Raw genomic sequence first — 21,895 nt, 5'->3', positions numbered from 1 at the left:
GGGGCACCTTCCACTGGAGCAGCTTGCTCCAAGCCCCATCCAACCTGGCCTTGCTCTTGTACCTTGTGCCATTTTAGGGGCCTGGGATAACATCTTCCTGACTGCTGGATGGGATCTGCGCCTAAACCCAGACAGACTCCATCTGTTCTGTGTGCTCTTCTGCCTTGGTTAGCCAGTGCCATCAGAGGGCTGAGGTGACAACCAGCCGCCATCCGTGGTCCTTGTGGTCCCTGCAAGTGAACTGAGGGCTGGCAGCCAGACAGCAACTCCTCCAGCTGCCTACCCCAAGGGTTCTGTTGTGCAGATTCCGCTCACCGATGGCAACTTCCACATCCAGGTTTCCTGCCAGCTCTCTCCTCGGCACTGGGGTGATCAATTCCGGGTTGCTCTGGGCCTCCAGCCGTTTCTGTGCCAGGAAAGTCGCCTTTCCTCCCGAGCCGGAGGGTGGCAGTGCTGCAGAGACGCTGCTCTGAGCCTTGCAGGCTCCTGCTGAGGAGCTGGGAGCTCCCTGCTGCCTGCCGGAGCTGCCCCTTGTGCTCTGTGTGTCTGAGCCCTCTGTGACACCGCTGCTGCCTCCTCCTTCCTCTGAGCCTCTGCTTGGGCTTTGTGTTGTCAGTAATGAGCAGTCCTTATCTCCTGGTGCACAGGAGCAGCTCCGCTGGGAGCATTCCCGACTGGAGCACTGAAGCGGTGTCCGGAACAAGATAAGGCACATCTTCCACAAAAGAGCCTGTGGAACGAACTGGAAGCAACATACATGCAGCCTCCTGTATTAAACTGGCTCCTTGTGTGAGCTGGGGGAATGTGTCACCCTGAAACAAGCCTTAAAGCAAAAACGCCAGGCAAATTGACAGGGATAACACACCAGAGCAGGGAGAAGGGCTGGGGAGACACCTTGGTTCTGCAAAGAGCATCCCCTTATCCCTCATGCGGCTCTTTGGTGTTTGACGTGTCCCTGCAGGAAGGTAAATGCTCATTTCTGACTCTCCTGCAGTCCGTGGTGGTGGCTGGGGAGTTCTTGACTTGCAAGTAAATGCTCTTCCCTTTGTCATTCCCTTTCTTTGCTCTAGCAGAGTCACAGGCTCCGGTTGGGCTCTTCTGAAACTGGCCTTTATGCTCACAAGAAGGTGTCGTTTCCCTGCCCTGCCTGGTGAAGGGCTTCACCTTGAGACGTTCCTTTCCCTCTGATCCCTCCCTCCTGGAGGAAGCCTTCCCCAGCTTCCTGCCTCTCACAGCGGGCGCTCAGCAACGCTCCACCTCCAGTGTGGAACCTGGCTCCTGTTCAACCTCTGCATGTGAAGATAGAGCTGCTTTCACCAGGTCCTGGCCTGTCTGGGGCTGATGCGTCCACTCCATGCCAGGGGTTTCCTCCGGTTTTACCCATTTCCTCTTCCTCAGATGGTGACTGCAGAACTTCCTTGGGTTCTTTCCCTTTTTGGGGCACTTCAGTGTTTTCTCTTCTTCTTTTCCCACATCCTGGCTGCTGAGGTTGAGTTCCTGGGTTTTCTGATAGCGTTTGGCATCATTGCCTGCGCACTTCACCTCCCCTCTGTGGTGCTGCCTTTGCCATGGGGTGTTTCCTGGTCCCTCTCCCATGAGTGGTCAGTGATGCTGGTGGAGGAACATCCACTTCCAGGTGCAGCCGTGCCTTCAGCTGCCCACTGAGGTCAAACAACGTGGACAGCACAGAGCACAAAGCTGGTTGCCGTGTTCTGGCACAAAGCTCATGAAGCTCAGCTACAGATAACGGGAGGAAGCGACCGGAGGTGATGGGGAGCAAGGAGCTGCAGGAGGACGTGGCCATGAATTGTGGCCAGTGGGGGAAGGCCACAAGCACACGATGTCTGAACCAAAGGAGGTGTGTATTGCTGCTGCTGACCAGGTGAGCTGCAGGGCTGGAGCTCCATGGGGATCCCACTGAGTTCCACACAACGGAAAGAGAAATCCCATCCAGTTACTACCTGTTAGCAGCTCTTCCAAACCAGCCCCACGTTTCCCAGTTACACGCTGTTACAGAGAGCAGGGTAACACTAATGCTGCAGCCAAACAGCTCCTGTGTCAAGCACCTCTTGATTTACCAAGTCATCATTTTCTGACTTATTTACTCCATTCCTAAATGCTTATCTCATTGGGGTGTCTTTCCTGCACTGCTCCTGTCCATCCCAGTGCCAGCAGGTCCTGAAGGGATTCCAGATGTTCCTATTTACTCAGGTACATCTCGTGATCCTCATGCCATTCACTCTTCATTGGCTTATGGGGCCTCCAGCAGCAGCAGCCCTTCTGCTGCATCCACCTTGGTGGCTCTTGAGGCCGTGGCTCCTGTTCCACCCAGCGAAAGCAACTGTGCTCAGGGGAACACGAGAGCTGCTGGAGCAAAGAGTGGTGGTAAAGGGTTTGCTAGTGGAAGGTATCCAGCTGCTGCCGCTTGATCCTGTGCCAGAAAGTCCCATTTGCTGGCTTTAGACTTGTTTTATTTTACTGGGATTGGTTTTTCAGTGTGAGCAGGAATGGAGCTTCCCTGTGAGGAGGAGAATGGAACGCTGCAGTAGGCAGGGAGTGAGGGCTGCAGCGCTGCTCTGGGAGGCAACAGAGGGGCCTCTGTTGGCTTCCTGCACCTATGAGCACCTGGAGAGTAAAGGATGCCAAGCAGCCAGAGGATTAACTGCTGAGCGCCACCTCCAAAGGTACCCAACCGCCCACATTACAGACCGACCTAGGGAAAAAAAACCCTAAAAATCAGCTTTTTCTGTTTCCTCTTGAGTTTTCCCTTTCCTCTGGGGTGGGGAGAGAGGTATTGTGCTTTCTGATGGAGATGTATGCTTAGATACGCCGGTGGGAGACAGGGATTTGGCTGTCCCTGCGCTGGCTGTGGTCCAGTGTGAGTGATATTTGCTATCTGGGATGTCAGCAGTGAGGAGAGATGCCGCTGACTCAGTCCTGCTGGGGCTTAGGAACCGAGTTCTGACTCAGCCTGGGACATGGAGGGGTTTAAGATTAACCCCCATTGGGTCAGGCTGAGCTGAAGACAACCTGACAGCATCGGGATGAGCCCTGAGATGGGTGCTTGTGTTCCCTGATGGGTGCTGGTACAGGGACACCAGTGTGGATTTAACCCCCCAGTGGCTCTTGGTAATGTGGGGGAGAGCAGGGAGGGGGCTTTGCCTGGGTTGCTCTGCCTCTGCTTTGCCTAGAGCTCACTGTGGTGATGTGCTGTGTGTGGGGAGCACCAGAGCCTTGGGCACCCAGCTGCTCCCAGGAGCTGGGCTCCCACTGCTCTTAATGCAGGGGAGTTTGGGGTTTGTGATGCTGAGGTGCCGGGCTCTGGGGCTGTGAAGAGGCACTGAGGAAAGCACGGTTCTTGTCACAAGCTCTGTGGGGTCTGCACTGTCATGGGGCAGCACTCAGGAGATGGCAGGCTGAAAGAGGCTGATAATTGCAGGTGTTGCTGAATAGAGAAAGGAAAGAGGACAGGAGCAGCTCTGCTCTGGAGCCAGGCTGAGAGAGCTGGGCTGGGGCAGCCTGGAGAAGAGAAGGCTCCTGAAGGGGAGACCTTAGAGCAGCTCCAGTGCCTGAAGGGGCTGCAGGAACCTGGAGAGGGGCTTGGGACAAGGGATGTAGGGACAGGGCAAGGGGAATGGCTTGAACCTGCCCGAGGGGAGACTGAGCTGAGCTCTTAGGCAGAAGCTCTTCCCTGTGAGGGTGCTGAGGCACTGGCACAGCTCCTGAGAGCTGAGTACATGGTGCCCTGTGAGCCCTGCCAGGCTTCCTGTCCCCATGGCTGTGCTCCTCCTTCAAGGCCACTCACTTCCCCTTCGCCAGCTTCCCCTGGGGCCCTGCAGATGATGTATTTCACTTGTCAAATCTCTATGCAGCTCCGCTCTGTGCCTGTCGTGTGCTCTTTGACGTCCGAGGCCAATACTTCCTCTCCCTGGGCCAGGAAGTTTCTGCATCCCTGGCACATGTTGCTGCGGGACACTCATCCCTGCAGTCATGCTTCCCGCTGGTCACGAAGATGCTGAGATGCACAGGTCCAGCCAAGGAGCTCTCCAACAGAGCAGAGAGGTCTGCAGGGAGGTAAGACACCTATAGAAGCCCTTAGGATGAAAGTCATGACAGGCTGAGAGAGCTGGGGCTGGAAGCTGCATGGAGACCTCAGAGCAGTGTCTGAAGGGGGCTGCAAGGATGCTGGAGAGGACTCTTCATCAGGGACTGTAGCGATAGGACAAGGGGTGATGGGTTCAAATGGAAACAGGGGAAATTCAGGTTGGAGATAAGGCAGAAGCTCTTCCCTGTGAGGGTGCTGAGGCGCTGGCACAGGGTGCCCAGAGAAGCTGTGGCTGCCCCATCCCTGGCAGTGCTCAAGGCCAGGTTGGACACAGGGGCTTGGAGCAAGCTGCTCCAGTGGAAGGGGTTGGGGTTGGAACTGGATGAGCTTTAAGGTCCCTTCCACCCCAACCCATTCTGATTCTAAGCTCAATGTCCACGGTGCTGGCTCCTCACATGCAGCAGCGCTGGCACACGTGCTCGCACCCACGCCGAGCCCGCCTGGCGCAGCAGCCGCGGGGCTGTGGGTGTTGTGAAGTGTCTGTGACTCAGGCTCCAGATGCCATTGTTGGAGCCCAGCTCCACGTTCGGTTGTTGCTGCCTCCCAGGCGGAACGGGCAGAGCCGTGCCCGGCCCCGTCCTCCCCGCTGCGAGCAGCACGGCACCCAGAGCTGCCGCCGAGCCCACTGAAAGGGCTGCTGTAATTTTAGCAGCAGCATTGCTGTGGAAACGAGCTCGTGGGGGATGAGTCAATGCTCCTCGGTGGTGCTGAGGGCCCTGCGGGACCAGGCTGCTCTGCAATTTGGAGCGCAGGGGACCGGTGCTGGAAAGGGCAGGGAGGAAAGTGGAGGCAGGAGTTGGGAGGCTCGAGCAGGGTGAGGTTACCCAGCAAGGGGGAAGCAGGAGCTCTGCTCCCTGGGTGTGCTGGGGACATTGGGCCTGCTGGGCACAGCAGCGTCAGTGCTTTATCCATGGGCTGTGGAGGAGTTATTGCTAATGGTTACATGAGGGAAATGCACTCAGTGCCTTCTGGAATGCTGCTGTTTGGGGGATTGCGCCTGTTTTCAGAAGCTCTTCCCCAAGCACCACAATGAAGGTCTGTCACCCTTCAAGGGTGGCTCCTGGGGCTCTCCGAGAGCTCCAGGGCTCTTGGTGGCACAGCCAAACAGGCAGGGTGCCCAGAGAAGCTGTGGCTGCCCCATCCCTGGCAGTGCTCAAGGCCAGGTTGGACACAGGGGCTTGGAGCAAGCTGCTCCAGTGGAAGGGGTTGGGGTTGGAACTGGAGGAGCTTTAAGGTCCCTTCAACCCGAACCAGGCTGGGATTCCATGGTCACAGGCTGCTAACAAATGACATCTATATCCAATGCCAGCCGCAGTGCTCTCTGCTGAGCTGGCCCAACACTGTCTGTCCTTATTCTATCGAGCCTCCATCCAGTGCTTCTATTTCTGTCACATTAAAAAGTCCAAACTGGATCAAACTTCAAGCGACTGTAACGGGGGCAGTCAGAGGAGAGGCTGCAAAGGCCAGCGCCCAGGGATTTCTATGGATAACAGGGAAGGCACAAGGAACATTTCAGCACACAGGAAGAGGGCTGGTGGCAAAGCCTCTGTTTAATTTGGATGTGCTTACCTTCAGTAAATACCCAACCAAGCCTCAAAGGAGCTACTGCAGGATGAGACCTCAGAGAGAGCAGCTGATCCATCCGGTCTCAGCTTGTGCGGAAGCAGGGACACCTTCCCCTAGAGCAGCCTGCCCCATAGAGGGTGGCAGCATGCTTGTAACCCCTCGAGCTCCTACCCTGATGGGTACGAAGAACAGCAAATGCATTGAGCAGGACCCCAGAGCCAGGCTGCTGCCCGAGGGCTGGTCACGGGTAGGAAACACCATGGCCTGATGCACTAAGATCACCAGCAGACAGGGAAGCACCCCACAGCACCCCAACTGCCATCAGCACCCTGCTTGTGGGTGTCAACTGGGGTTTAAATGGGCCTTGGAGAGCCCTGTGGGTGGGATAAGCTGGGTGTTTGCTGTCAGCCCGAGGTGTGCATTGTCTCTTAGGTGGGCTTGTTCCCTCTGGCTGCAGGAGGAGATGGGGATGCCGCTCTGCAGGAAGGTTTGCTACGCTGTTGGGGGCATTCCCTACCAGATGACGGGCAATGCCCTGGGGTTCTTCCTCCAGATCTTCCTGCTGGATGTCGTGCAGGTGAGCGGCCACTTGAGACGGGGTTATCCGCAAAAGGGGCTTAGCATAAGCTCAGCACGATGGGGCAAGGGCAGAGTTTGGTGGGTGGCTAAAACCCTTGGAAATGCTCATTAGAACTGGATGTTCAAACTGCATCAAAATCACATCATGCAACTACTGGTGGAGGTGCAGAGATGTTTCTGGGCCACTTCAATGCCCGGACTGGTCTCCAGGGGATGCAGATGAAACCTTGGCTCGAGGGAGCTGCCTCGTGCTCACTGCTCGCAGCTTTTCACCAGGACTTCCTTCCCTTTTGAGCTGTGGTTTCTGTTTCCCCTTCAGCTGGAGCCGTTCCACGCCTCTTTGATCATTGTCCTTGGAAGAGCCTGGGATGCAGTTACTGACCCAGCTATTGGCTTCCTGGTCAGCAAGAGCCCCAGGACGAAATACGGCAAGCTGGTCCCATGGTGGGTGTCAGGGCTGGAGCTTCAGGAGGGTCTTTGCTGGGCTTACTGAGTACTAGGACCAGGAGGCACTGGGATGCTTCACTGGGAGTTCAATGTGATTGTGGCTTCTGGAGAATTCCAAACCTTATCATTGCAAGAACACAAAAGATGACACAACCTGCAGTGGGGTCCATACGTCATTGCAATGAAACAGGAGGGATGCGCTGCAAACCTGTCTGCTTGCTGTCACTAAGGCACCTCATGTTCTCAAGGCTTTGGTGCTCTGAGAGCCCTGTGTGGTGGCACATAGAGTCTGGCTGTGCCAGCAGCTCTAACCACAGGCAGCTCTTCCACGTGGAGGGTTCCTGCTGCCCCCACAGTTCTGCTGCAGGGCAAGGGCTTGAAGTGGTTAAGCAAGAGAAGAAGCAATGTTGGACCATTACTTTTCACTGTGATGGACACTCATCTGGGCAAAGCTGCCTCCTCTCACGTATCCTGATCTCGCAGCAGCTGGGCTCCAGTTTGGAAGCTGGGGAAGAGGCTGTGCTACATAGCTCAGCTTGTGCAAGGGGAAGTGTGAGCACCGTGTCTGAGGGTCCCACCTGAGCAGCTCTGTTCCCCCGCAGGATCGCATGCTCCATGCCCTTCGGGGTGCTCTGCTACTGCATGATGTGGTCCAGCCTCCCGGATGCCACCCCCGCTGCCCTGAAATTCCTGTGGTACCTGTTCATGTACAGCTCCTTCCAGACCTGCATGACTGTAAGGAACGTGGTGCCTGGGGCTGGCTGTCTCACACAGCAGCCTGTACTGCAGGGGATGGGGCCACGCTCGGATGGGGGGGGTCCCAGGAGGGACCTGGAGGAGAGCAGTAAGATGGGGGAAGCAGGATGGTGCAGACCATGCCGGCAGGGATGGGGAGATGGAGCAGTGGGTGCATTTGTATGCTGGGGATGAGGCTGGGCTGCCTGTGCATGGTGATGGGATCTTCTCCATCACTGCTTTGTGGGAACAGGGCAGATCACAGGAGAAGAGGGTGCCACTGAAGGCAGCATCATCTGCTGTGTGTAGGGATGAGGGGGGTGATGAGCAGCAAGCCAGGGAAGCAGCAGCCGGGGCTGTGTTTGAACTCTGCTCTCCCCAGTGCTACCACGTGCCGTACTCTTCCCTCACAATGTTCCTGGGAGGAACCCAGGGAGACCGTGACTCAGCCACTGCCTACAGTAAGTGTCTGTGCCCTGAGCCCCTGTCTGCCTGCATTCCTGGGAGAGCCTCCCTGGAGGAGGGAGGAATAAGGTCCTTTGGCTTGGAATAGGCTGCAGAGTGGATGGGTTATACCAGGAGGTGAAACCAGGGATGAAACCAGTCATCCTCTGCAAAGAATTTAGCTGCAGAAGCATTTCTTAGCTCTGGATCATCCCCAAGGAACCCAGGAGCCAGATTTATTGGTTCCAAACGTTAAAGCATTGACTGCTGGAGCAAAGGGGGAAAAAAAACAGAGCAGGTAGAAACAGCAGGTCTCTGCTTCTGGGGAAGCCCTGGATGGTGGTGCCCCCCATTCTGTTCCCAAAGCCAGTCCTTCACCGTTAGAGCTGTGTCCCAGCAGCCAGGGAGTGGGCTGAGGTTTCTCTCTGGCTGTCCTGGCAGGAATGGGGATGGAGGTGTTCAGCACACTGCTCGGGTCGGGAATCCAGGGGCAGATGGTGGGCAGTTACCATGCCCACATGAACGGCTGTTCCGTGTCAAACGAGACCCTGCCCAACACCAGCACCTCCGGCCTCACCGGCTCCCTGGACACCACGGTACGGGCTGGCCTGGCACAGCCACCCTTCTGCTCCACACTGCACCCATCCCTGGCAGTGCTCAAGGCCAGGTTGGACACAGGGGATTGGAGCAAGCTGCTCCAGGGGAAGGGGTCCCTGCTCGTGGCAGGGGTAGGAGCTGGAGGAGCTTTAAGATCCCTTCAACACAACCCATTCTGTGCCTCTGTGACTGTCACTCATTTTCCAGCGTAGAGCCTATCTATCTGCAGCCCTGGTCCTGGGCTCAGTCTATTGCCTGTCCTGTCTGGTTCTCATCTTCGGTGTCAAGGAGCAGCCAGGTAAGCACCATTTAGATGCAGTCTGGAGGGTGCCCAGTGGCAGCAGGATGATGGTGAGGATGGGGCTGCAGAGGACGGTGTGAGGCAGGGGGAGGTGGGCCCCTGTCTGGATGCAGGGCTCAGAAACACAACAGATACTTGGATGCTGTTGTCTCTGTACCGAGGCAGCAGAGCTGCACCCCAGGCACAGTGGTGCCCTGTGCCCCCTGTACCATGGCTCTTCTCCAGTGCTGTCTCCTCTCAGGGCCCCTCAGGCCCCTGGGGAAGGTTGAGCTGCCCTTTGCCAGCTGCCTGAGGATGATGGTGGGACACAAGCCCTACACACAGCTGCTCTGTGCCTTCCTCTTCGCATCCCTGGCGTTCCAGGTGAGAGACCTGCTGCCACGGCAGGAAGAGAATGCAGGGAATGAGGTGTCCAGGTGAGTTTATCCAGACAGAAACTGAGGACCCCAGCCATGAACATCCCTATGTTGCTTTCCCAGATCACACAGGGGATCTTTGCCTTCTTCTGTACCCATGCTGCGGGGCTGGCCGGGAAGTTCCAGCATTTAGTGCTTATCATGTTGGTAAGTGAGCCCCGGCAGACCTTCCTGATGGAGGGGCTGATCCCTGGGTCACCTCAGCCTCCTGGAGTGACGTGCTGCTGTTTCAGCTCACCAGGACAGCAAGGACATCACCCATTGCTGAGCCTCCCCTCTGGTTCTCTCCTCAGGTCACAGCTTCCCTCTCCATTCCCTTCTGGCAGTGGTTTTTGGGGAGATTTGGAAAGAAAACAGCAGCATCCCTAGGCCTGGCAGTGAGTTTGCCCATGGCCTTGGATTGAGAAGCCCTGGGAGGGTACAGCCTTGTCCCCAGCTAACTGTGGTGTCTGGGAGCAGAGGCATGTCTGGCTATGGTGTCTGGCCATGGCTCTGCCTGGGCAGATGGGTGCAGGCTGCTGTGAGCAGCAGGAAGGGTCCATGTGCTTTGGTTTTCCCTTTCCCCCTCTGCACAGCTCATCATCCCAGCCCTGGTAGCTGTCACCCAAGTGATGCACAACTTCCTGGCCTTCATCTTCCCGGTGATGGTGGCAGGCTGCAGCATGGCTGTGCTCTACCTTTTGCCATGGTGAGTGCAGGCACCTCCGAGCCTCCTGTCAGGCAGAGCGGAGGGGAAGGGTTTAGGGAGATCACCACCCTTGATGTGCCAAGGCTGCCTGTTTGCTCAGTGCAGCGGCTTTTGAGGGACGTGTGGAGATGGGACTGGGATCCATGGTCCTCCAGCAGCATCCTTCAGTCTGTGCTCAGGTTTGGCAGCAGCATGCACAGGGCACTGTTTCAGTTCTCTTTTCCTGAAGCATCCTGTCTCTCTCTGCTGCTGGGAGCAGCTATGTCTGTGTTCAGCTGGGTGGGTGCCACTGACACGGCCCTGGGGCTGTGTCCCCCCAGGTCCATGCTGCCGGATGCAGTCGATGACTTCATGCTGAGGAACCCCGGCTGCCTCAACCTGGAGGCTCTCTTCTACTCCTTTTATGTCTTCTTCAACAAGTTTGCGGGGGGCCTTGCCGTGGGGATATCCACACTGAGCTTACAGTAAGCCCCACATGAGGACCACCCTCCTTGTGTCCACCCAGCACAGGCAGCTTCCACTGAAGCATCATTCCACTGTGGCATCAGCCACACAGGAACCCGATTTTGTCTTTCCAACATCTGTTGGGAGCAAGAAAAGCAGAAACCCCCCCCCAAACCTGAGCCCCCAAGGCCAGGCTTTAGAGGAGAGCAGCACAAGTGCCTGCTTGCCCTCTGTGATGGCCTGATGGGGCTGGGGGAAGGAAAACCATTCTCCTCTTTAGTTTTGCAGGTTACCACGCTGGAGACTGCACATCCAACCCCTCTGTGGTCCTCGCCCTGCAGCTTCTCATGGCTCCAGTCCCAATAAGCCTGCTGCTCATTGCCATATTCGTCTTCTGCCTCCATCCCATCGGTGAGGAGAGGAGGAAGGAGATGAGAATGGAGCTGGAGGCAATGGGGTAAATTTGAGCTCTCGGAAGCCTTGGTCCTAGCCCAACATGAAATGTTTTATGGGGGAGTGCAGCTCCCCATGTCTGGGCTACGATCCCCTCAAGGGGTGCACTTCCCAATGGGTTTTGGGGTCCTTTGGAGCCTCAGACCCGCTTTCATGTGTGTTGCTGTTCACAGACACCAGGTACAACCAGAATAAGCCCTGGTTGGCAGCGGGTGAGCTCACCGGGACGGATGTGGAGCTGCTGCGCTCTCAGGATGTGCTCCTCTCAGGGAAAGCCATCGCTTCCTGTTGTTTCCTGTTCCCTGTCCCAAAGGCCTGCTTTGCATCCTGCCCCCCTTCCTGTCCCGCTGGACACATCAGGGAGCTCTGACACCCCACCAGGGCTGCTTGCTGCAGGGCTTGGCCTTGCTGGTCCTGACAGACCTGGACAAGGCAGATCCATGCGCTCCTCCTGGGCAAGGCTGCAGTGCCAGCAAGGAAGGGCACTGGGGGGCAGAGGTGTCACTTCAGCTGTGGAAAGCACGCACAAAGAGCACTGGGGTTGTTTGCAAAAGGAAGCTCTTTTTGACCAGATTTAAGGGAAAATACAGCCAATGCAGCACGATCCTTGTGCTTAGAGTGCCCTTTCACAGGGAAAGGGGGAGAATTGCTTTGAGCAATGGTGAAGCTCAAGCCAGCAGTGGTTTAAAGCATGTGCTGAAACACTGGTGCCTGGCAGGAGGGTGGTGTCCATCCCTATCCATCTGCCAGTGCTGGGTTACCCAAATCACCTCTGGGAAACCAGAAGCTCCCCAGCAGGAATGGGCTGCACTGCATGCCATGCAGCTGGGCAGGACTGTGGCAGCTTCTCCTGCTTTCTGCAGCTTGGGAGGTTATAGCACAAGTGTCAAATGAGAGGGGCTTGGGACAAGGGGTGTAGGGACAGGCCAAGGGGAATGGCTTGAACCTGCCCGAGGGGAGACTGAGCTGAGCTCTTAGGCAGAAGCTCTTCCCTGTGAGGGTGCTGAGGCGCTGGCACAGGGTGCCCAGAGAAGCTGTGGCTGCCCCATCCCTGGCAGTGCTCAAGGCCAGGTTGGACACAGGGGCTTGGAGCAAGCTGCTCCAGTGGAAGGGGTCCCTGCCCGTGGAACTGGATGAGCTTTAATGTCCCTTCAACCCAAACCAGGCTGGGATTCAAGCTGGTTTCACATCGCAGCCCAGAGCTGCTCTCCCCCAGCAGCCTCTTGCAAGCGCTGCTCAGCACCCCCACATCTCTCCTGGCAACAGGGAGGAGGCAGCAGGGGGAAGGGGCGAATCCACCACCCCATAGCTGTCAGCTGGGAGCCGAGGCGGAGCGGGAGTGTGGTTATTTTTAGGGCCGGGGCTCTGTGTGCCTGTGGGCAGCTCCCAGCCCCGTGCCCACCGCCACCATCCCAAGCAGCCTCCGGGGGTCAGAGCCCCTGCTCAGGCACACACAGAGCCTCCAGACTGGTTCCCCCCATCTATTTTTCCTCCTGCTGTTGTCTTGGTTCCTGTTGGGTGCAGGGTGCTCTGTGGCATCGCCTGATGAAGCCCACGCTGAGGCACTGGGAGGCTCTGCCCACTGCCATTGCCTGCTTTCAGCCTTGGTGCTCTTGGTTTATGAGCAAGGAAACACCTTTGAGCACTGAGGAACCGTTCTGGTTGTTGAGAGGATAAAATCCCACAGAGAGCACGGATTACAGAACCCTGAGATTGTCGGGGGTGGAAAAGAGCTTTAGGCTCATTCAGTCCAACTGTTAACCCAAGGCCACCACTGACCCATGGCCCCAAGAGCCACATCAGGGCTGGTGGCTCCTGTTCCGATGCCTGAGCACCCTCTGGGGCAGGAATTGTTCCTCAGCTCCATCTAAACCTGCCCTGGTGCAGCTTGAGGCCGGTTCCTCTTGTCCCATCCCTTTTTCCTTGGGAGCAGAGCCCAGCCCCTCCTGGCTCCATCCTCCTCTCAGGCAGTTGTAGGGAGCCATCAGGTCCCCCCTGAGCCTTCTCTGCTCCAGACTGAACCCCCCAGGTCCCTCAGCCCTTCCCCATCACCCCTGTGCTCCATTGCCCTCCTCTGCTCCATGCAAAGTCAAGGACCACAGGCCTCATGTGCGTGATGGTGTTTCAGCATCTCAAAGACGCGAGCAAGGGGCAGAAGCCATTAAAACCCGCTCCATCCCATCAGGTGCTATTTTAAGCCTCCTCCCCTCGTGCCCCACTTTACAGCACTTGCTGGGAAGAGCAGCTTTCCACGAGCCTCTTGGCTGTCCTTGGAAGGGCTCCGTTCCCTTGCGGGCGCTGCAGTTGAGCTCTTGAAAGGAGGAAATGGGACGCTTGGAGGCACAGATCCTGTGCCTGGAGCAGGGATGAAAAGCGCTGCTGTTGCTGCCAGCAGAGAGTCCTTTTGGAGGGGGTGGTTGGCCCCGGTGCTGACCTTTGCCTGCGTGCTGAGGAGCAGCATCAATGCAGGACATGGAATGGGAAAGACCTTGAAGCTCATGGAGGGCAATTGTTAACCCAGCGCTGCCAAGGGCTCTGCTGACCCATGGCGCTGGGCACAGCGGCACGGCCCTTGCATCCCGCCAGGGATGGTGACTCCAGCACTGCCTGGGCAGCCCATTGCAGTGCCTCTTCCAGTATCCATTGCAGTGCCCATTCCAGTGCCTGCTCCAACACCTGAGCACCAGTTTGGTGCAGGAATGTTCCTCATATCCCATCTAAGCGTTCCCTGGTGCATTCTGAGGCTGACACCTGAACTAACCCGATGCACTGAGATTTATGGCTGTTGTTTCACACACTGACCATAGCAGCGTGGCAAGAGATGATGATTTCCGCGGTTCAGTACAGCTTGGGAAGCACATGGAACCATGGAACGGTTTGGGTTGAAGGGACCTTAAAGCTCCTCCAGCTCCAACCCCTGCCACAGGCAGGGACCCCTTCCACTGGAGCAGCTTGCTCCAAGCCCCTGTGTCCAACCTGGCCTTGAGCACTGCCAGGGATGGGGCAGCCACAGCTTCTCTGGGCACCCTGTGCCAGCGCCTCAGCACCCTCACAGGCGGTTTAACCGGTAACGCCGGCGGTCCCGGGGCCCAGGGGTCCCTCACGGCAAGGCCGCGTTGCCCCGGCAACGGCGCGGTGCCAAGATGGCGGCCGGGGCCGGGCAGGAAGGAGGCTGAGGGTGGGGAGGGAGGGGGGGAGCGGGAAGATGGCGGCGGGCGGGGGCGGGCTCTATGGCGGCGCGGGGCCGAGGCTGCGCACACGTGGCCCCTCCTCCCTCGGGCTGCGGGCGCTGCGGGTGCGGGAGCGGCACCGGCACCGGCATGGGCGTGCATGTGGAGACCATCGCCCCCGGCGACGGTGAGCCGCGACCCGCGACCCGCGCCCACCCTCCCCATCCATCCCCTTTCCCCCGTCTCCTTTCCCCCTTCCCCACCGCTCCGGTCCCGGTGCGGGTTCCGGTCCCGGTCCCGGTGGGCTGACCGTGCGTGTCTCCCCGCAGGGCGGACGTTCCCCAAGCGCGGCCAGACCTGCGTGGTTCACTACACGGGTGAGTGCCACCCGCCAAGGGCCCCGCAGGGCGGGGCGGCCCCGACCGCACCGGCGGACGGGACGGGACCGGACGGGACGGGACGGGAGGGGAGGGTCCGGTTCCCCCGGCCCTGGCCCGTGCCCGCGGGACGCGGTGGGGCTGCGGGCTCTGCGCCCCGCTCCTCAGCCCCGGCAGCTGCGGGGACCCCGGGCCCGGCCCATGCGGGAGGCGCGGTTGGGCCGCGGAGATCCCCGGGGGAACCGGGAGGGTCCCGCACCCCCCCGCTGGGCTTTACCGGGGGAGCAGGAGGGGGGATCGGGGGTGAGGGGGGGCCCTGGGGCCGTGCGGAGCCCTCGGGGGTCACCGTGGGCGCCGCCGCTTCCCACCCGTGTCCAGCCCTGGTTTGGGGGCGCACCGGAAAGCGGCCCAGGGGGGAAACGGGGACCCCCGGGCAGACAGGGCCGGTGCCCCGCGGGTCCCGGGGCTCTATGTGCCATGGGGCGGTGGAGCCGGGGGCCCCCACGCTGTGGCACCCCCCGGGAGGCTCGGGCTCTGGAGTGGGGTCCCCGCTTTTATAGGGGTGCAGCCCCAGTGCCATCCTCGATGCCCTTTCCCCCTTGTGGGGTGACAGCCGGGTGCCCGTGGGGCAGGCGCCGCCCCACCGCGCACCCCCGGCTGGGTTTGGGGTGTGTGGGATGCCCATGCCGTGGGGAGCCCCGGTGTGGGTACCGCGGGGCGCAGGTTGGGTTGTGGGTACAGCCCTGCGAGCCGGGGAGGGGCACGCTCCACACAGTGCCCTCCATCAGCCTTCAGCGAGCTTGAGGGGAAAGAACCCAACCTCGGGACCCCAACAAACGTTTTGGGGGTCACCGCAGGGGTTTCCTCTCCTCCTCGCCCCCCCATTTGAACAGATGGGGGTGGCTGCTGTGCGCTGTGTAAAAACGACTCCATGCATTTAAGGCTGTTTCTGGCAATAACCCCATCCCCTTCCCACCCCCAGCGGGGTCTGGGGGCTCCCATCTCTGCAGAGCCGGACCCATTCCCCCGGGGGTGCTCGCTGGGCACCCAGCCCATCGCGGCCCCGCTGTCAGGAAGCAGCGGAAGCGCTGGCTCTGCCCCGGCCGCCCCTTTCCTCCTCCCATGGCAGAACAAAGGCAGCCGGGCCGGGACTCCAGCGGCCCCCGATGGGGCAGCGCTGCCGCCTGCCCCTGCTGCTCCCCTCCCGCCCCGGCAGAGCTGCTCGCGGTGGGTGCCCCCATCCCGGTGCACGGAGCCGTGGTTCCCTCCGCACGGAGCCTCCCCGGTGGTGCAGAGCGGTGGGAACGGCTCCCGGTTTCCGTTCCTCCGGTTGCTCGCTGTTATTGTCTCCTTTTGTCCTTCCCCCGCTCCCAGTTCCCTCTGCAGGCAGCAGGAATCAAACCCCTCCAGGCCCTGATGCCGTTTGCGGTGCTGACCAATGCGCTCCTGCAGCCCTGAGAGAGGCCTGGATCTCAGGGAATGTTAGAGCTGCCTCTGGCTCTCCATCCCCATTGCCCTGCTCATTGATCCCGGAGCAGCATCAGGTGCTGTTCCCCGAGGCTCCTAGAACCTGGTGTCAGCTCCATCCCCGGCTGCCCTTTGCTCCCTGCAGGCACTGGGGAGATCCAGCCCATGGGGTGCTGAGAGGGGGGCACAGCCAATCAGCTCCCACTGGGATGGGTTACGGATGTGCAGTGATGCCCTTAGAAACCACGTTTTGGGGTTAAAAAGTGGTGACCAGGGATGAAGAGCGTGGGCCATTGGGAGCAGCCATTTCATCCCAGAGGTGAGGGATGGGCACACATAGTCCTGATGCAGGAAGGCAGCGCTGGGGAGCAGAGCATCCTCTGGGCAGGTTGCTCACGCTGGGATTGTAGAAGTGGGATCAAATCCATTTCTTCGGTCCCGAGGTTGCTGCAATGGTCTTTGATGTGAAACCAGCTACAGAGGGCTCTTAAAGAAGCTAAATGAAGGATGAAGTTCTGCTATGAGTTTGGGAGCAGGTTGATGGGCAATGGGATGTGGGGTGGGGAGCAGTGGCCCTGACCCCCCGTTGAGCTGGGGCTGCCCTGCAGAGCCCCCATCTGCAGGGCTCTGTGCTCCCCATCGGCGTGGTGCGGTCCAGCTGAGGGCTCCAAGCGGTGGGAGCTGGGGCTGCTGGGTCCCTGTGACCCATTGCCATGGGCTTTACCCTTCTCATGGGGCTGGTGGTGCCAAGCAAAGAGCCCTGCCAGCGCCTGCGATGTGCCAGGGGCTTTCTGCTTTGCTGTGTAACAGTGCTAAGATCTTGTTATCTCCTCACTCGGGGATGGCAGGGAGGAGGAAATGGTTGCTCATACTTGTCCAGGGCTGGAGAAATCTCCCAGGAGCCTCACGGGCAGAGGAGGCACCGGAGCTGAGGATGCTGGCTCATCCGAGCCTCTTTGTTTTCCTCACTGGTGTAATGGGGGAGTGCAGCAGCCCCGTGCTGGGCAGCAGGGACAAGCTCCTCGGTGTGACCTTTGCCATCCTGGGCTGGGGACAGCGAGGGATCGATATCCCTGTGCTGCTGCAGCCAGCTCAGCCCATTCACCCCCTGTTCCTGCAGCAGGATGCTCCCCAAGGGTGGATTTGCCCCCCCAAGCACCCCCGTTTGCTGTGCCAAGCAGTGGGGCTGGGGTTTAGCGCTGTGGGTGCTATGGGGAAGGGTGCAGGCAGGAGCTGTGCCCGGGCTCATTGCGGTGCCCCAGGGCTCGGGGTCAGCCGGGAGCAGAGCCAGGGCAGGGCAGCGGTGCCAGGCGGAGCTGGGAGCAGGCTCAGCCACAGGAGGTTTGAGGGGTTCACTCCCCCAAAGGCCGCCTCGAAGCGCCCCGCATGGGCAGGTTTTGCTCTCTCCGACACAAAAAGCTTAATCCCAGGAGGAAGGAAAGCTGTGATCTTCCCACAGCCCAGCTTTGGTGCTCGCTGCCCTGCAGAGGTGATGCGTTTGCCCCGTTCCCTCCTTGCCACCAGTGTCGCCCATCACCGTGGCTTTGTGCCATTGTGGTGCGAGCCGGGGCTGAGATGCCCGATCCCATCTGTGGCACAGCTGCGTTTTCTCCTGCCCATGGTGAAGGGAAATGTAGTGATGGGACAAGGGGTAATGGGGTAAAGCTTAAACAGGGGAGGTTTAGATTGGGTATAAGGAGGGAATTCTTTCCTGTGAGGGTGGTGAGGCACTGGAATGGGTTGCCCAGGGAGGTTGTGAATGCTCCATCCCTGGCAGTGTTCAGGACCAGGATGGATGAAGCCTTGGGTGAGATGGTTTAGAGCGAGGTGTCCCTGCCCATGGCAGGGGGTTGGAACTGGATGATCTCCAGGTCCTTTCCAACCCAAACCATTCTGTGATTCTATGAAGTCGCTGTGCCCCACGTGCTGCTGGGTGAGGTTGGTTCTTCAAGACTGTGGAACGGTTTCCAGCTGGGAAAACAGGTTCTGGGGGCTGTTTTGGGAAGTAAAGCCTTTGGAGGAGGGTTTACTATTGCTCTTGCTGCGCTGGGCACTGTCAGTGCGGAGCTGTGGCTGCCTTACAGGAGCAGCGGTCCCGCTCACCACTGGAGTGTCTGCTCCTATAAGGCAGCTCCGGCTCCAAGATGCCCCAAGAAGGTCCGGCAGGGAGCAAGGGAGGGGAGGAAATTCCTCCCTTGCTCGTGCTGGGAGTTATATTTAGGCCTGTGGACATCAGCCCTGCGCAGCGCTCCCCACGCAGCGCAGTGTGTGCAGGGGATGTCCCGCACTGCCTCTCCCTGTTGTCATTCCTGGTGTGGGAGGGGTTTGGCTGAGGACCAGCAGGGCTGGAGGCTGGTGCCAGCTGGGATGGAGCACCCGAGCCCTGGCTCCTGCTTTGGGTGCCTGAAGACACCTGGGTGGGAGCAATCCCAGGCACAGCTACAGGGTGGGCAGAGAAGAGATCCAGAGCAGCCCAAGGAGAAGGACTTGGGGGTGCTGGTCCATGAGGAAATGAACATGAGCCGGGTTCAGTGTGCGCTTGAGCCCAGAAAGCAACCGTATCCTGGGCTGCATCCAAAGGAGCGTGACCAGCAGGTGCAAGGAGGTGATCCTGCCCCTTTATTCTGCTCTTTGAGACCTCACCTGGAGCACTGTGTGCAGTTCTGGTGTCCTCAACATAAAAAGGACATGGAACTGTTGGAACAAGTCCAGAGGAGGCCACGAGGATGCTCAGGGGCTGGAGCAGCTCCTGTATGGAGCCAGGCTGAGAAAGTTGGGGCTGTTCAGCCTGGAGAAGAGAAGCTGCGTGGAGACCTCAGAGCAGCTTCCAGTGTCTGAAGGGGGCTATAGGGATGCTGGGGATGGACTCTTCATTAGGGACTGTAGTGACAGGACAAGGGGTAATGGGTTAAAACTGAAACAGGGGAAGTTTAGATTGGATCTAAGGAGGAAATTCTTTCCTGTGAGGGTGGTGAGGCACTGGAATGGGTGCCCAGGGAGGTTGTGAATGCTCCATCCCTGGCAGTGTTCAAGGGCAGGTTGGACAGAGCCTTGGGTGCCATGGGTTAGTGTGAGGTGCCCCTGCCCATGGCAGGGGGTTGGAACTGGATGATCTCCAGGTCCTTTCCATCCCAAACCATTCTATGATGGAATCCTGGCTGAGGTGGGATCAGAAGTGCCAGGCCTGATCCTGCTGCCTGCTGAATGACTCGCAGCGGTGTTGCAAGAGGAGGAAGGGGTCTTCCCCTCCACTTCCATTTGGGAAGCAGCCGGGAGCAGCCCTGCCCTGCCCCACAGGATGCTCTATGGGTGCTGGTGGGGTTTCCCCTCCAGGCTGCCCCACGGAGGTGTTTCCCAAAGGAAGAGGACTCTGAGCTATGGAGCATCCCTGCCTCAGGCCCGTGTGAGCCCTCACAGTGGCTGCCTCCTGCTGCAGCTGCATCCTGCATCCATGCCCCTGTCCCCAGCATCTCCCTCTCGCCCTCAGGTATGCTGGAGGACGGGAAGAAGTTCGATTCCTCCCGCGACAGGAACAAGCCGTTCAAGTTCGTGATGGGCAAGCAGGAGGTGATCCGTGGCTGGGAGGAAGGCGTCGCTCAGGTGCCCGCTGTGTCCCTGGTGTGAGCTGTGCCCGCGGCTCCTCTCCAGTCCCGTCCCTTCCTTCCCGTTATCCCCCTGTGCTTGCCCCCCATCAGCACCGGGGCTGGGAATGCCCCCTCCTGCATCAGCACCTGGCCCACGGCAGGGGGTGACTCAGTGCTGCTGGTTCCCTGCTGAGGCAGCGCAGTGGGAGATGGAGCCTGGGATGCGGAGCCCGGGATGCAGAGCCGGGGATGGGGAGCCTGGGATGTGGAGTCAGGGATGGGGAGTCAGGGATGGGGAGCCTGGGATGGGGAGCCTGGGATGGGGAGCCTGGGATGGGGAGCATGGGATGGGGAGCCCGGATGCGGAGCTCAGGATGCGGAACCCGGGATGCAGAGCCTGGGGATGCAGACCCCAGGGTGCAGAGCCCGGGATGGGGAGCCCGGGATGCGGAGCCCGGGATGGGGAACCCGGGATGTGGAGCCTGGGATGGGGAGCCCGGATGCAGAGCCCAGGATGTGGAGCCCGGGATGCGGAGCCTGGGGATGTGGAGCCCGGGATGTGGATCCCAGGATGCAGAGCCCAGGATGGGGAGCCTGGGATTCAGAGCCAGGGATGCGGAGTCGGGGATGGGGAGCCTGGGATGCGGAGCCTGGGATGGGGAGCCCGGGGTGCAGAGCCTGGGGATGCGGAGCCCAGGATGGGGAGCCTGGGATTCAGAGCCAGGGATGCGGAGTCAGGGATGGGGAGCCTGGGATGCAGAGCCTGGGATGCAGAGCCCGGGATGCGGAGCCGGGGATGCAGAGCCTGGGATGCGGAGCCCATGCAGAGGGAGGGCTCTGGGCATGCATTCAGCTCCTGCGTGTCTGCAGCGAGCTCTGTGCTGCCGGGGATGTGCCCAGGGGTGCTGGGGGCTGTAGGGGGTGTCCTGGCTGTGCCATCACTGGGTAAAAGCCACGGAATCATGGGTGGGTTGGGTTGGAAGGGACCTTAAAGCTCCTCCAGCTCCATTCACTTCCACTGGAGCAGCTTGCTCCAAGCCCCATCCAACCCCATCACTCCCCAGTGACTGTCCCCATCTCCTGACATCCCTGTCTCTCCCCCTGCCCAGATGAGCGTCGGTCAGCGGGCAAAGATGACCATCTCCCCAGATTACGCCTACGGCTCCACCGGGCACCCAGGCATCATCCCACCCAACGCCACCCTCATTTTTGACGTGGAGCTCATGAAATTGGAATGACCCCAGCACCCTGGCCTCGGGTAAGGGGGGGGGGTGACTCAGGGCACCCATCTTTTGTGCTGGGGTGGGATGATGGGATGGAGCTGGGGGCAGTGGGGTGATGGGATGGAGCTGGGGGCAGTGGGGTGATGGGATGGAGCTGGGGGCAGTGGGGTGATGGGATGGAGCTGGGGGCAGGTATAAGTTGCCCTCAGGAGGTTGCTGAGCTGGGGGTCACTGGTGGCACGAGCAGTTCCAGCCTGGCAGAGCAGGTTATGGCATGGAGGTGCTGCAGTGCTGCTTGACCAGGCCTTGGGTTCTGTTGCTGCACTTCTGGGCTTGACTCCATTGTGCTTCTCTTGCTGTGTGGGTTCTGTGGTGCAGGGGCAGGATGGGGGCTGTGGGTCCTGCGGTGTGGGCAGGATGGGATCTGTGGGTCCTGCAGTGTGGGCAGGATGGGGCTGTGCTCTGGGGGCTGTGGGTCCTGCGGTGTGGGCAGGATGGGGCTGTGCTCTGGGGTCTGTGGGTCCTGCAGTGTGGGCAGGATGGGGCTGTGCTCTGGGGTCTGTGGGTCCTGCAGTGTGGGCAGGATGGGGCTGTGCTCTGGGATCTGTGGGTCCTGCGGTGTGGGCAGGATGGGGCTGTGCTCTGGGGTCTGTGGGTCCTGCGGTGTGGGCAGGATGGGGTCTGTGCTCTGGGGTGCTCTGGGGGCTGGGGGTCCTGCCGGGTGGCCAGGATGGAGTCTGTGGGTCCTGTAGTGTGGGCAGGATGGGATCTGTGGGTCCTGCAGTGTGGGCAGGATGGGGCTGTGCTTTGGGGTCTGTGGGTCCTGCGGTGTGGGCAGGATGGGGCTGTGCTCTGGGATCTCTGGTCTGCAGTGTGGGCAGGATGGGGCTGTGCTTTGGGGTCTGTGGGTCCTGCGGTGTGGGCAGGATGGGATCTGTGCTCTGGGATCTGTGGGTCCTGCAGTGTGGGCAGGATGGGGCCCTATTCCTTGCCTTCTCCTCCCATCTCAGTGCCCTTTGGGATGGCAGCTCCATCCCCGGAGCCTGCTCCTGAGCTCCCCTTCTCTCCCAGCAGGTTTGGCACATGGAGGAACCCAGAATCTCAGCTTCAAGACGAGTGCCCATGACTTTGTACGGAGCTTTCCCCGATAGCCCACTCCACACTGTATAACCTTCCACCTCGATTGAATGCCTTTGGTCACTGAGCTTTGCGTCTGACTCTTCCTCCTTGTATCGTGGTTTTATGTCTTTTTAAACTCTACGCCGTAAACCTCAAAACTCCTGTTTTTGGGTCAAGTTC

The 21,895-nt window shown here is 59.6% G+C and overlaps 3 protein-coding genes across 5 annotated transcripts in view; 2 read left to right on the top strand and 1 right to left on the bottom strand.

The window, feature by feature from the left end:
• RTEL1 (regulator of telomere elongation helicase 1) overlaps positions 1 to 21,895 on the bottom strand; it is a 363,295-nt gene that overhangs the window by 175,327 nt on the left and 166,073 nt on the right. The gene's annotated exons all lie outside the window — the stretch shown is intronic.
• On the top strand, positions 3,826 to 10,813 carry LOC133216569 (sodium-dependent lysophosphatidylcholine symporter 1-like). The gene is made up of 13 exons (XM_061361377.1): positions 3,826 to 4,074; positions 6,129 to 6,248; positions 6,570 to 6,694; positions 7,300 to 7,432; positions 7,815 to 7,893; positions 8,318 to 8,472; positions 8,681 to 8,771; positions 9,016 to 9,137; positions 9,254 to 9,337; positions 9,484 to 9,567; positions 9,766 to 9,878; positions 10,199 to 10,342; positions 10,603 to 10,813. The coding sequence occupies exons 1-13, from the start codon at positions 3,991 to 3,993 to the stop codon at positions 10,781 to 10,783; spliced, it is 1,515 nt and encodes a 504-aa protein (XP_061217361.1). The 5' UTR covers positions 3,826 to 3,990; the 3' UTR covers positions 10,784 to 10,813.
• On the top strand, positions 13,981 to 21,873 carry FKBP1A (FKBP prolyl isomerase 1A). Its single transcript, XM_061361475.1, has 5 exons — positions 13,981 to 14,132; positions 14,275 to 14,322; positions 19,277 to 19,389; positions 20,483 to 20,631; positions 21,668 to 21,873. Exons 1-4 carry the CDS (start codon positions 14,006 to 14,008, stop codon positions 20,609 to 20,611), a joined length of 417 nt encoding a protein of 138 aa, XP_061217459.1. The 5' UTR covers positions 13,981 to 14,005; the 3' UTR covers positions 20,612 to 20,631; positions 21,668 to 21,873.

The sequence above is a fragment of the Neopsephotus bourkii genome, unplaced genomic scaffold (genome assembly GCF_033783945.1).
Source record: "Neopsephotus bourkii isolate Nb327-2 ecotype Australia unplaced genomic scaffold, CSIRO-AGI_Nbou_v1 NB_1060, whole genome shotgun sequence".
Lineage (NCBI taxonomy): Eukaryota > Metazoa > Chordata > Aves > Psittaciformes > Psittacidae > Neopsephotus > Neopsephotus bourkii.
Note: the sequence above shows the minus strand (reverse complement) of the source record. Positions and strands in the feature narration are given on the sequence as shown.

Bases quoted from the DNA above. Each gene is read 5' to 3' on its own strand.
- LOC133216569 (XM_061361377.1), top strand. From the start codon at position 3,991: ATGCTTCCCGCTGGTCACGAAGATGCTGAGATGCACAGGTCCAGCCAA. The intron at 4,075-6,128 runs GTAAGACACCTA...CTCTGGCTGCAG, and splicing joins GCAGAGAGGTCTGCAGGGAG to GAGGAGATGGGGATGCCGCT. The intron at 8,772-9,015 runs GTAAGCACCATT...GTCTCCTCTCAG, and splicing joins CGGTGTCAAGGAGCAGCCAG to GGCCCCTCAGGCCCCTGGGG.
- FKBP1A (XM_061361475.1), top strand. From the start codon at position 14,006: ATGGCGGCGCGGGGCCGAGGCTGCGCACACGTGGCCCCTCCTCCCTCG. The intron at 14,133-14,274 runs GTGAGCCGCGAC...GTCTCCCCGCAG, and splicing joins GACCATCGCCCCCGGCGACG to GGCGGACGTTCCCCAAGCGC. The intron at 19,390-20,482 runs GTGCCCGCTGTG...CCCCCTGCCCAG, and splicing joins GGGAGGAAGGCGTCGCTCAG to ATGAGCGTCGGTCAGCGGGC.